At 40.0% G+C, this 14,334-nt stretch overlaps 1 protein-coding gene across 1 annotated transcript in view; it reads left to right on the top strand.

Moving 5' to 3' along the window:
- Nucleotides 1–14,334, top strand: part of STPG1 (sperm tail PG-rich repeat containing 1) — a 34,505-nt gene that overhangs the window by 18,795 nt on the left and 1,376 nt on the right. Inside the window, exon 7 of the mRNA XM_018569196.1 lies at nt 1,148–1,338. Within this exon, the coding sequence (XP_018424698.1) occupies nt 1,148–1,338 (191 nt within the window). The remainder of the gene's footprint in view (nt 1–1,147; nt 1,339–14,334) is intronic.

Below are 14,334 nucleotides of genomic sequence, written 5' to 3'. Positions count from 1 at the left end.
AAGCCCACACCATTCCTCTGAAATATCATCTCAGTTTTCAAGATATGAAACATTTTTGACCTATCCACCCTCTACTACAAAGTTCATTCCAAACTGATTTTTTATCTTTGGATGGTTGCCACCCGGTTCTCCCCAATGAAATATTAAAACTATCAGGCATCACAGAAAGAATATTTTCTCACAAGAAGTATGACTTCACCTCCTTAACATGAGAATGTTTGCTCCAATATAGGAAAAGAAATGTGGTCACTTTCCTTTCCCTGCCTTTCAAATGATTGTCCACAGGCACACATGGAAGCATGGCTAGACTGGGTGTATTGTTGTTAAGTATTAGGGAACACAAGATATTACATTAACGTAATATAGGCAAAGGGCTGGATTGGCAGCGCTGGAATCTTCATAGGAAAGTCTTATCATTGATATCAGCAAGAGTTTTCAAAAGAAAGATAAAAGAGAAATAACTTTTAGAAATACTTAAATTTATAGGGCAGATAGGTTAGTGAAAGCCTAACAAAAACATGGTGCCTGGCAATATCTATTTCCTTTCATACTTATAGTACACCAGTAAAATCTTCAGATGTAGTTTGGTAATAAAGAGGGAAAATTGATTTCTGTGGGTGTTAATATATTGGCTTGGACTCTGTTGAGAAGTTTTGAAAGCCTAAAGCTATAAAGAGGAAGGTAATTTAACAGAACAGAGACTTAAGCAATTTAGACTACATACCATAATTAACCCTATCTGTACTGTGATAGCAGATCTCATTATCAGTTGTAAACTAGATGAAACACTGTCTATCCCAACAAAGATCTAGAAGCATTGCATGTTAATGGGAGGAAGCACAGAGTGTCCCTAGTCTTTCTATGAGGACAGCAGGAGTTTCCTATCACTATAAAATTGTAAAGCTTGCAGCCTATCCAAAGGCCTGCTCAACACAGATATATAACAAAATAAATGTTTGGGGTTTTTTTAAATTACTTTGGAACACATTTTTCTTATATTTATACATTTAATATTTTTTTAATGTATATTTTCTTATTATATTTATCATCATCTTCATTATATTGAAATGATCTTTCTCTGTTATACAAAGGTTGGCCTCAAGATTAAATTATACTGACCAGGTCAGAAACCTTTGTTGTATTTCAGGAGGAAACATTACCTTTGTTTCTCAGCTCCTGCAGTACCAGTTCTCAAGGCACCAAGTGTTCCAGGTCCTGGATATTATGAGCTTGTGGACTATGAGGGACCTCCCAAACAATATATTTCCAGCTCTGCATTTGTATCCAACACAAGTCGTTGGGCTGGAGATGCTTCTGGAGAAGATGTGCCTGGTCCAGGTTAGTACTAGTAGAGCAGTTGTATGCTTATCAGAAAACAGATATTTCTTTATATTCATAAAACAGGCAAAATAAATACGGTAACATTGTTTCCAGTTGATCGCTTGGACAGGGCACTGCATCAATTCAAAACCTGATGTGTACCACTTGGATCCATTGATATTATGTTTTACATTGACAGCCATCTGTCCTATATTATGTTTTTGATTCAGACCTAGAGAAGAGATCGAATCCTGAAAGCTGATCTCTAATTGGTTCTACTTTGCTAAATGTACGGAGGTGAAGCAAAATATAACAAAAAACATATCTATCACAGAAGATTAATTCTTATATATGATTTGTAGAAGTTCCACCCAGCAGCTCTTCCATAGACTGGATAACACTTGCACTATATTTGCAGTGGATTATAATAACACTTGAACTATTTTTGCAGTAGTCATCATAGGTTAGCATCTTGTGATACTTGTTGAGGATGTCAGTCTATTCATAGTAGTCTGTTACCAATACATACTTTCTGTCTGTTCTGCTCCTAATCAAAGGGTAAACACAGATGCTCTGTCCTACTAAGTTAACTGTTTACAGAGAGAGTGGAGGATGTCAGCCTCACAATGCAGAATTTAGTCCAGGTCCATTCTTTTTCTTGGCACAGGTGGCATGATTGAGAGAGAAGTATAACATTAGGTTATGAATAATATGTATCTTAGTCTTTCATTAAAAGAGAACTATGGCCAAAACTTTTTTGGCCATAGTTCTCTTTAGGGTCACAGAAGGACATTTACTAATGTCCTCCTGTGACCCAAAACTAGGGGGCTATTGCCCGCTATATGCTGACAGTGCAGAGCCGCGCTGCAGCCTGGAAGAATCCCGACAATATTGTCGGGATCCACCTTGTTACCTGATTGACAGCTGGCTCTGCCTCTCTAAAGGCAGAGCCAGCCTGCCCACCCCCTCCCCTGTCTGTCCCTCCAGTCAGTGCTGGAGGAACAGAGAGAGGAGAAGCGATCCCTGCAGGGAGCAGTAACTGATAGTCACCACTCCCTGCAGGAAGAAGATTGCGAACTGAGCGATCAGCTTTATGTAACTGCTCAGATCTCGATCCATAGAGCCAACGTGTGACAGCTGCAGCATCACAGGTCTGCTCTAACTATTGGGTGAGTGTATTTCACTCATCGCATAGTTCTCCTTTAAAGGTCAAGTCTTTGAACCACATGCAGTAACAAAAAATGTCTGATTGATGTATGTTTGGTGCTTCTCCATCAGCCATGTTTTGACTCAAAACCATTCTGGATTAAGTGTATTTGATACTGTAGTAAGTAATCGAAATTTCTTTTTTCTTGACAGTGCTTTCGCTGTGAGTTGTGTCCACTCATAGTTGTATACACTCACAGTATTGTATTTGAATGCATCCTAATGTTAGTTCCGGAGCAGCAATTTTACTTGCAAAAGGGGTTGATATACTAAAGGCAAATAGGCTGTTTACTTTGCAAGGGAATTTTCTTTTAGTTTTGTGAATGTGGTAAAAATTAGACATGAAAGATTCGTTTTGTTCCGAATAGAAATTCGGATTCAGGGCTCCCAAATGCTATTCTGGAGCAGAGCTGTCATAATAACAACTCTGCTCCCAAATTTCAACCAAGGGGCAGAACAAGTCCTGTGATGTCACAACTTGCTCCGCCACTTTGTTGACATTCGGGAGTACAGCTGTCATAATGACAGCTCTGCTCCTGAATGCTATTCGGGAGCTCCCTAATGCTAGCATTGACAGCTCTGCTCCCAAATGTCAACAAAGGGGCAGACCACATCACGACTCGCCCTTTGTTGACATTCGGGAGCAGAGTTGTTTTTATGACAGATCTGATACCAAATAGCATTTTGGAGCAGAGCTGTCATTATGCATATTTACAATTTTATTGTATTTGGTGGCTGAGTAGGGGTAACAACTCCCCCATACTCATTCACAAGGGGCGGTTGTTTCACATTATGTAGTGTTTATTTTTAGATTTATAGTGGGACGAATGTAATTGTGCTTTGCATTTCTCCTGCAGCAATGGGACACCATAGATCTGGTCCTATGAATTCAGTCGCAGTGAGTGCCTTGACTGTTTTAACAGTTATGACCACAGTAAAAACCTGTGAAAGAGAAAAAAGGTTTAGGGTAATAATCAGTAAATGACAGCACATTCGTTTTCAGCATGGAGCATTATACTAGAAACAGGGCACACTGCCATCTGTATATTCTCCCAATACATCTGTGACTTGGGCATTCAAGTATACTAATCCACTCACAATAATGTTTTCAATACCAGTGTCACACTACAGTTCTTAAAAGTTCACATTCCACCTTGGTAGATCTTGCAATAGCCCTTAAGTTGTGAATGTGTGAAGATGTCAGAATAAGATAGTGCTTTCCAGAATACATGGCTTATTCTTTGAAGGAATGCTGTTTAGGCACGTAATGTTCTAACTGCAGGAAGCTTAACCCTTTCACCGATAAAGACTTGCAGAGCTATTTTTTTTTTAACTCTGCTGTCTTTAAGTGACTTCTGAAAAGGACATGTGTCAATACAATAGGTTTTTTTGTCCTATGAAAACAGTTTGTCAGTCTGTATGACTAGAGAAGTGTACTACTAGTTGATGGTACCACAATTGCTCCTCCTTGTTAAATTTTTTGTGCAATAATATTTTATGACCTAGAGATGACTAGGAGGTTCATAACAAAGAAATGGCAAATTGATTAGAGGAAACATTATGAAAAAATGTTGAAATGTTTTTTGAGTAGTACTACCTAGTCAGTTTTACTCCAGGTGAAACTGTTTTCCGTTCTGGGCCCTTATTCATACTGTTATTTTGTAACAAAATGCAAGAGGCCGTGAAAAAGTGCAACAAGGAAAAATCAGTGTCCAGCTGTCTAGCTTTATGAGAATAATGAAATATGATTTATATAGGCTATTACAGTTATTGTAAACCTATCAGTCTTTTAAAATTAAAGGTCCCTAAACTCTATCCAATCTAATTGTGCTGGAACATAGCATGTCCACTTTTAAGAAGCCCTTTACAACCAGAAAACTGGAGCGATAGTACTTATTGACTCGTAGGCATGTATGAACTTTGCAGGTAACAACACTAAGGGGCCCATTTATAGTGAGGGTAAGATGCTACTATCCACTCTGTCTTGGACACTGCAGTGTTTAAACCATACTGTACCTGCATTTTACATACCATTCATAAAAGGCAATCTGTAGTGTCCAACAGAGTTGTTTCTGCTTAATGCTGCTGAATTTTGGTGATTTGAGGAGAGGCTGGTCACATGACTTGACTGGTCAAGTGACAAGGCTTTGCACATTACTATGCTTTATAAATGTGTGGTGTTTTCTTTTCATAGTAGTAACGCCAAGGTAATGTCATACTGCTGCTTTATAAATGCTGGCCAAAGACTTTAACAGCAGTAGCACTTGACATTATTCATCCATCTGGTAGGCTTTACTCACTACTGTCTGATTCCTCTTTTTTGATTGTCTACTGTCAACCCTGACCTCTGCTTTTGTTACATGTTATGGGCTGAAAGCCAACTGTTATGAATTTTGTTTCTTCTATATCATGCTTCTGCTTACACTGGATGACCAGGATTTTGCTTCTTGAACATTTCTGGGTGTATTTGATAGATTTTGGGATGCTAATCATGAAAATAAAGTAAAATTTAAAACCTATTACATAAAATTATTTTAAAATATTTTATATTTGTATTTTCTTGTCACAGTTTATGTTTTCTAATATTTGATAACGTTATATGATGTTGTGTAGCTCATACATGTCCAAGCATGCACACAGGACTGGTTGCATAACGTTTGTGGAACTTGTACAGGATGGGCATGCCTGGGAATGCTTAGGCCTAGTGTATGCTGCTGTAAGGCCTAAAGGCAGCTCGCAACATAGCAACTAGGCCTAATGCAGCTAAGACTTGCTGTTGTAGTTGTTACAGTATGGTTGGTGACAACAGAAATGTCTTACCAATGTCCAAACAGTCGTGATACATTCTGCTACATTTGTGGCGAGTATACACTTAAAGGATATTTAAACCCTCAGTGGCTTTTGCATATATCTACAGCTAGCAAGCAGTTGATACATTATATGCAAAAACATTTTTTTAAAAGTTACGAAAAAGGTTTAAACTTACCTGTGTCTCCGCCGGGAGACAAGGAGAGATACAAGGTAAGTCAATAATGGAGTCAGCGTGCTCCAGCACAGACTCCATGGGACAGGAAGTGCCAGGAACAGAGAGGAGTCAGCGCTGAATCAGAGACCGGTACCAGCACTGGAGGGAATCCTAAAAACAGGATACAGGAAAGAAGAAGATGATCGAATCAAGAGGCATCATTTAAGGTAAGTCCTTACACTAGCATGGGGGGGGGGGATATCCTTTAATGTCACTTTAAGTCTCAAAGACGCACCATGACTGGACTTGTTAAGAAAGCATTGTAAGATTGGTGATCAGGACAAGGCATGGGCTCCTCACATTTGTTGTGCAAGATGTGGTTTCACTAGGACATTGCCACGATGGAAAAACAATATGTTGCACTGGACAATGAGGTCAAACAAAAATCAGCAGCAAAACATTTTTAGTCCTCTTGAACTTGTGCTACGTATCAGAAATTTTGTGTTATGTATAAATTAACATAATGTGATTAAACATGCTATAGTGATTAAACGTTAATTTCATATTTCTCCAGATTCCTATGTCATACAGTCATTCTGAAATTATATGTTCAGCTTGAAGGAATCTTTCATAATCACCAAACGTTTTTTAGGAAGCAAAACTTTCGAAAATATATGTTCTCCAGTGTTATTTAATAGATATTTTGCCTTAGTTTTGTCTACTCATCAGCCAGTGAGGCAGACCTAAAGGCTATAGCCTATAAAAAGCCTATAAAAACTATACAGCAAGCCTCCTTGGGGATCATACTAGTCACTTGAAACTTCATGAAAAATGCACCAGGGTATGACAAACACATATCAACACAAGTCATTTTAGAAACACTCAAATAATGTACAAATCAGTACCTTTTTATTACTTCCATTTGTAAACAGCCCCTATCACATGCTAAAAGGGAATGTTCAAAAAAAGGCCCATAGTTGCCCTCTTTCACTGTCAACAAATGTAGCATAACAGGTGAGATTTAGGCAAGATAATCTCCCTTGTGAAAGTGCAAATGTATAGAGTACTCTCAAAAGCCTACACAGTGCTGTCACTAGAAGATAGGAGGATAACATTCTGCATGTTACATGGTACTCCAACAGAGAAACCTCTTTAGCTTTTTAGGTGTTTATTATATAAGGATTTTGTTTGTTCTTTGTTTTATGTATCCAAGCAGTTTAGTGTGGTCGTACAAATGGAAAATATGTTTTATTAAGCTTTGTAGGCTACCTGCATATGTAGGCCAATAAGCACATAGTGGTTAGTGGAGCATGAAAGAACACCTGTGTTTGTGAGTACTGCTTATGGAGCCTACACTTGGCTTTTGTATCTTCCCATTTGAATCTACTGAGAAGTCTCTTACAGATGGAAAAAAGTTATACATACAGCCAGAAAGTAGCTTTTTAACTGAATTTAAAAGTGAAGAGCTAGGGAAACAAAGGTGAATCTGTTAAAACTCTATTTTCTACTACCTGCACGTGATCTTCTGTTTACACTTGTGAAGTTGACTTTACAAACTTCTATCAAAGCATAGCCCTTAGCTGGGGTCAGAAAATAAGCCATGCTGTATTTTCAATTATTATTTATTATGGAATAGCTTCAACGTTGCTTCTTGCTTGACTTTCAAACTGAGATGCTGCAATGATCAGCAACTCATTGAGGAATTTACATGGTTTATTTTTCAGTGTAAAAATCTGTAGGCACTTTCTGTGCTTATCATCAGCATCATAAAGTCCTTCTGTGTACAGTATGTTACAGTCTTATACATTTTATACTATTAATTTACTTTAATTATTTTTTTACATTTTGGCTTTTTAGATTGAAATAGAATAGAATTAGAATTTATAGTCCAAAAATACTGTCTATATTATTTTGAATAAACTTGTCATAATTAGCTATTCTGTTCTCTGCTCATCCTTGCCCCCTCTTTTGCCTGTGTTCTATCAATCCCTCAGATTGATAGAACACCAGCGTCAACTCACCCATCAGCAGCTGGAAACAATAGCCAGCCTGCTATTGGATATTTTACATTTCATTAGCCAATAGCAGGCTGGTTATTGCACCCGCCCACTGCCCATCAGCAGAGGAGGACCTGAAGGTGAACTTTCACCTTCTGTTCCCTCCTCTGCTGATTGATAGCAAGCAGTGGGCAGGTGCAATAGCCAGCCTGCTATTGCAATTTAAAATAACCAATAACAGGCTGGCTATTGCTCCTTGCCACTGCCTGCTGTGTTGACATTCAGCAGCTGAATCCAGGGCAGTGGAAAGGTGACACTAGGGCTCTAAAAGAACCCTAATGTCACCTTAAAGAGAACCTGTCACCTCTCATGTGCCATCACATAGGGGGCTTCTGAGCCCCTCTCCCCCCCATGTGATAGCAATGAGGTAAAAAAATTAAAATGTAAAACATTAAATTAAATTAAAAATCCCCCCCCCCAAAAAACAAACAACCCTGTAAACGCACATATACTAACGGAAACATAATTCGGGTGCACCTACATGTGGAAGATATGGAGATGACACTCGGTGTGAAGGTCCTCAGTCAGAAGCTGGTATGGGAAGAAGAAGCTGTTCACACCTAAATGTTTTTTCTGCCTGACGCCCTGACTCGGGACGCCGGGTCGGAACATTGGGACTTGTTGACAGTGGTCAGGACGGCAGGATTTTTTCACCCCCCCCGCTGCCCCCCCGCCGCCCCTGCACCCACTGCCGCCCCGAGGCCTCGTTGGCCTTGTGAGGAATCAGGCCCCGTGCCCAGTCCTGCTCCTCTCTGCAGCCTCCTCTATAGGAATCCTATACATGTCTATGAACCATGCAATGCTGCTCGGGGCTGCCTGTAGCTGCCAGTCTGCAGTTGAACTACAAGTCCCAGCACACCCATTGAAGCTCCTGCGCCCCTTTCCCATGGCTGCAGCCTGACCTCCTGCTGGGGCCCCAATACACGCTGTGGCTTGTAGTTCCCCGGCTAAACAGGTTGCATTGTCCCCGCTGGCTCCTTTGTTATGGAAGTTTCCCCGGACACGCCTGGCAGACACTCTCACCTTCATGTCGTTCACGATGGTCTGAACGAGTCCTCCCAGCGCGCTGCAATCCTTCCCGTTGTACGCTTCCACGGCTACTGTCCTGGGGTTGTCTCCCATCTGCCTGTTGCTGTGACTCGGGTCGGAACATCGGGTCGGGGACTCGTGGACAGTGGTAGCGACGTCAGCAATTTTTCACCCCCCCGCTGCCGCGGCGCTGCCCCTGCACCCACTGCCCCCCCCCCAGGCCTGGCCTCGGTGGCCTTGTGAGGAATCCGGCCCTGATTCTAAGGAATCATTGGAAAATATTGGTAACTATTTTGCCACGTAATGTTCAAGTGTGTAAGTGAACAAAAGACTAGATAGCATTTTGTAAAACATATACAGTACTGGTATACATGGGGAAATATAACATTTTAAATTAAATGACATGCTGTTTCTAAGCCATTGGTATAGGGTTTTTTGGGGGGGAGTAATGGGGATTTTAAAGTCTTCCTATAGGCGTGACAGCATGACCTACTTAAAAGGTGGAGGCAGAGACTGTAAGCTTTGCATAAATTAATTTGGATTCCTTTGTGTACATTCACATTTTAGGAAGTAAGGCAACTCCTTTGTCAAAACAGCATGCACACCCAGTGATTGATGTATCTTGTTCCTGTTATTTTGCCAAGTAAACATTCGTAGAAAATGGGTGATACCTGTATGTACACATCTTACATAATAACAGTCATGGTATGACTAAGTTACTTAAAATACAGAATTCAGATGGGTATGGTTCAGTATCTTCCTTTCATTGTTTAATTGTCACACAAGCTAAAACATAAGGTACAGTAAAAACAAGTCTATTGATGATGTGGTATAAATGTTGGGAAGTAATAAAGAACTTAAACTATCTGACAAGGTTATTTTTGTGTGGTGCAATATTTATTACACACAGTTGACTTGCTGTCCAGTGATTTAATTGAAAGATATTGCAACAAGCTTCTTTTCAACCTTTTGCAAACCTAAAATTAACAGATAGTTTTAATAAGGGACATTTTGTTTATCAATGTTTTTTTTTGTCAAACTTGTGGAGGGACATACCTTTTATATTAACAATATCCCCCCAGCTCTGCACAGAGCTGGAGTGCTGGTTTCCAAGTTCCTTGTAATGTATAGCAGTGTATGCAGCCCTCCTCCACCCAACCCACAATGGAAATCCTTAAGGTTTCGACAGACCTACAGGGCCAAGGCCATGTCATGTGAGGGGCAGGGGGTGTGTAGATATTGTACCTTTAAAATAGTGACCGCCAGAAAGTCCCAATTTGCATATCTACAGTGAACTGGCCTTACAGGTTACAGATTATACAATCTCATTCAGACCTACCAACAACTATGTAGTACAAAAACCTGCCTGATTAGATAGAATTTCAATAGCTTGTTTAGTCAGGTCCCTACATTACGTATTTTTGGTAAATCTAAAGGAGTTTGTACAGATATTGTATACTAGGATTGTATTGTGTGTTTTTGGTTTAAGTAGGACTTTAGTCATTGCTAGATGGACAGGTGTTAAAGTGCAGGTATAGCAAAAACATATTTTTTAGTTTGGTCTAGAGTAGGGGAGCATTACAAATCCTGCCAGGTTATTTTATGTTGTCTTTGTCACTTTGAGAATATTTCCCTTCACTTCCTGTCCCAGAGATGCAAGGAGAAAATTTCCCCAAAGTGAGGGGAATTCCTCTCTCATATATTTGCCACTGAAACAGTTGGATGAGTTACCCCCTTGTTATGGTGACAACTATGACATTTTGAATTTTCCCACATTTTATGTTTTGGTAACAGTGGTGTGGGACACTGCTGTTGTCACACGCCGGCTCTATACTGAGAGCTGAGTGCTCATTTAACTGCCAGTCACTCAGCTGATGGTCTATTCTGCAATCAGTTATCACTACACCCCACAGGGATTCCCCCTCCCTTCTCTGTTCCTCCAGCGCTCATTGGAAGGACAAACAGGAGAGGGGGCGGGACCGGCATGTCAATGTTTTTCTCTATTATTTCAACTACATTAGAAGTAATAAGATGCAGAAAAATCTAAAACTATATTCAGCATGAACAGCGAACGCAGAGTGTTCATCTTCATTGCCACCTTGAAGGACTTTATAATGCAAAGGTTAAAGTGACATTAAACCCTCAGATTTTTTAACATAAACCAATACTGTAATGTGTGCCTTACTGTAATCCATGGTAGTTTCCCTTCTCTTTGCTGCTCTTGCTTTTAAATCCTCATGTCTTCTCATGCTTGGGGAGAACTTCCCTTTGCAGCTGAGTGCCTCTTCCTGTAGTGCTGGCTCAGGTTGCAAACCAACACACAGACACCATGTATCCATTCAGAGACAAGGCAGTCTGCTGCAAAACAGAAGTTCTGCCCAGCATGAGAACAGATACAGATTTAAAAGGAAGAGCAGCAAAGAGAAGGGAAACAACCATGGATTACAGTATTGGTTTATGTTAAAAAATCTGAGGGTTTAATGTCACTTTAAGTATGAAAATCCTCATGTACATTGGATAAATAATCAAGAAAAATGTAAATCCACAATAAGTGTCACTCTGAGCAAAGGTAGCAATCTAACTATACAAAACACATTACAAATTTACATTACTCTGAACCTTTGGAAGGAAGTTACTAAAATACCAGACAGCTGACAGTATAACATTTTAGCACATACATTTTATACTAATTTGTATTGAGATTGTAGTCCATCATTGGAGCAAACTTGGAGTGGTGGCTACTTTACAACACACACAGGGACCATGGGGAACAAAAGTAGTCACCCTCCAGAAGGAAGGACAGTGTCAGCACCAATTCAGAGCTGATTTGAGGATCTACAGCTGAGTGATGCACCACAAAACTACATTTGTGTTAATAGGTAAGGTATGTGAATGCATTTTTAAGTTTTAACCCCTGAGTTTAGTGTCACTTTGAAAATTATTTTTTTCTTTGGTAAAGTTTGAATGATGACAATTGTAACTGGGGCATCTTTTCAACAATGCAGGCGCTGTCATAAAAGCCTGAGAGTAATTCTAATTCTTACCCTCTTAATCCAAGATAAAATAAATGTTCTGATTGGAGAATCAGATAGGTAATTAATAGGGCTATTCACAAAAGGGTAAAGAGTTTGGAGAAGGCAGGAGAAGTGAACAATCTAGGACAACATAGCTGAACTGGAAAGTGAGCTGAATTGGGGAATTTTTCCAAATTAGCTATGTTGTCCTAGACTGTTCACTTCTCCTGCCTTCTCCAAACTCTTCACCCTTTTGTGAATAGCCCTGTAAGTTAGAAGAGACAAAAAGATGAATTCCATAATTTCAATTTAGAATCTACAATATAAAGTAGACCTTGCATGAAAATTATTACAGTCTAAAAAACAAAAACATTGCTTCCTCTGCTCTCCAATGCAAGTGCATTTTAAAAAAAAATATTACCGGTGATATCTTCTGGAGTAAAGAGACTAGCCCAACTCAGTGCATGTTGTTGATTAGAGCTTGGCAAAATCTTTATGCCGAACAATTACAATGCCAGAGCTCCTGATGTATAGGTGTACTGGTCATATAGAGTTTGATGTTGCCATTTTATTTCCCTTCCAGCTCTGGGGTGTACTGTGCCGTGTGTCCAAAGTTTGTTAAAAGAGCTGCTGCCAGTCTCTGCTTACACCACTCTCATCTCTCCTACCATTTCCATTGACTAAGCATGAACTGGAGTGCCTGAACAGATTATAAAGGCTCATCATGAGCTGACCATAAAGGTACACCCATCAGCATATAGCATGTCCATAAGTAGATAATGAAAGCACATCCATGAGCAGATCGTGAAGACACCTGTTTCCACAGTAGCTCAAGTGAAAGAGTCAGAACTGTGATATATCAAATGTCAGACTACTCCACCTGAGGTTTCTATCAGGCAAAGCCAGCCTCAAAGCAAACAGCATATGTTGTCTTTTCAGATAATCCATAGTGCTGTGAGAATCCGTTGTCATACATTATATGTTTAAAAGTAAAACAAAGGTTGTATATGTAATCATATGGTATCAATTCTACCCATCTTCAATCCCATCTGGATTAAACATGTGCATTGAGATTCTTTAGTTCACAAGACCGGCCCTCGCAACCCCCCACTCTAACATTTATTTGCCTCTTTCCTCTTTGATTTTACTGTGCCGTTTCCTTTTCATTGTTCTTTGCTTCTCTTTTTCCTTCTGTTTCTTTGTCCTAACTGCAATCCTCAGCAGTAGCTGTCATGTATATTCCTCATTCATTGATTCTTCACCACTGCTATGGTAAAAAGATGCTATTGGCATCTTGACATCTGTTATTCGCCCCTTGATCACTCAAGTCACAGTCTCTGCCCCTATTTCTCTGCAGGTTACAGTCTCGGTCCTAATTTGTCTACCTACCTACTATTTAGTGATCTTTTTAGTGGGCTCTTTTTGGTAAAGTTTAAAGTTTAAAATGCGTTCCAGAGCAGATCCAGAGCAGGTAAAATAGGGCCTGCTGCAGTTTTTTCACCTGCTCTGGATCTGGTCTGCAACTGCACGCTGCGATGTGAACTGGAGCAAAAAATACCATTGGAATACATTGGACGCAGTTTTGATCCGGTCTGCACCTGCTCTGCTCTGGATCTGCTCCGCGCTTGGTGTGAACAAGCCCTTAGTGAAGTGTGATTTCACAGGAAGGAGCTGCTTCTTTGCAAAAGAGTGATTTCATCTTAAAAAATGCATGCCAACACATTTGTACCACGCAACATTCCTTCCCTCATTCTTCTGTTTGTGTTTATTTGAAGAGACGTGATGTGAGAAGTCGAGAGGAAACATTTACACCTAGGGAAACAATGACAATAGATATTGGAAAAAAATGTGACTGTGCATGTGATTAGTACACAGGTGCTGTATACTGTAGGTGGCTGATTTGTTCTTGCTATTCCTATATTAGTACTGTTTGTATATTCACATTCTCTTATATAGGTGTATCCATGCCCTTTAGTTTGAGAGTATAGAAGACAGTATACCACTGCTTAAAGTATATGTTCAGCCAAAGCTTTTTTGGCTAGAGTGAGGAAACGTTGACCTGCCGTAGGATTTTTACTACTATAAAGAAAATTTGAGCTTTTGCTGGTTACAGACACTTGAAGATGGAAACAGCATGTAGTCTGTAAAATAAAGACATCTATGGTATTTGGGTTTCAAGAAATGTGTTATCTTCTGCCTTTTTTTCTACATAAATCTGGGGGGAGTGGGCAGCACCATTGGTATACGAGTAATTTAGGTGCACACATCATCAGTAAATTACCCCTTTAAAAACTGCCTGAGATCTCCACTTTTAATTTCAAATATGTCCTAATGTTTCCACATTCATTCATATATGCATATAATTAATAGTGTGTAGATGTATGCATTTAGCAAACCCCTGGCACCTGTATTATCTCAATAGTTAGAGTAGACCTCTAATAACTAGTGCTCTCTAAAAAAAAGTGGAACTGCATCCAGAGCATTTTCTTTGGTTCTGTGCATAGTGACAGTGGGTTAAGACCTTTATCAGGTTTTTATTGCTATTTGTGTCTCCGTGATTTGCCATCACTAAAAGGCTTCAGCGGTATACTGAGACAGCCGCAGCCGGGACGGATCCCGATACTACTGTCGATATCCACCCAGCTGCATGATTGACAGCTGGCTCTCCCTATCTAGAGGCAGAGCCAGCTGTACCCGCCCCCTCCCCCGTCCATTCCCCCAGTGAGCACTGGAGGATCAGGGA

This window comes from Nanorana parkeri, unplaced genomic scaffold (assembly GCF_000935625.1).
Source record: "Nanorana parkeri isolate BGI_ZX_2015 unplaced genomic scaffold, ASM93562v1 scaffold1303, whole genome shotgun sequence".
Taxonomy (NCBI): Eukaryota; Metazoa; Chordata; class Amphibia; order Anura; family Dicroglossidae; genus Nanorana; species Nanorana parkeri.
This window is presented reverse-complemented; position numbering and strand designations above follow the sequence as displayed.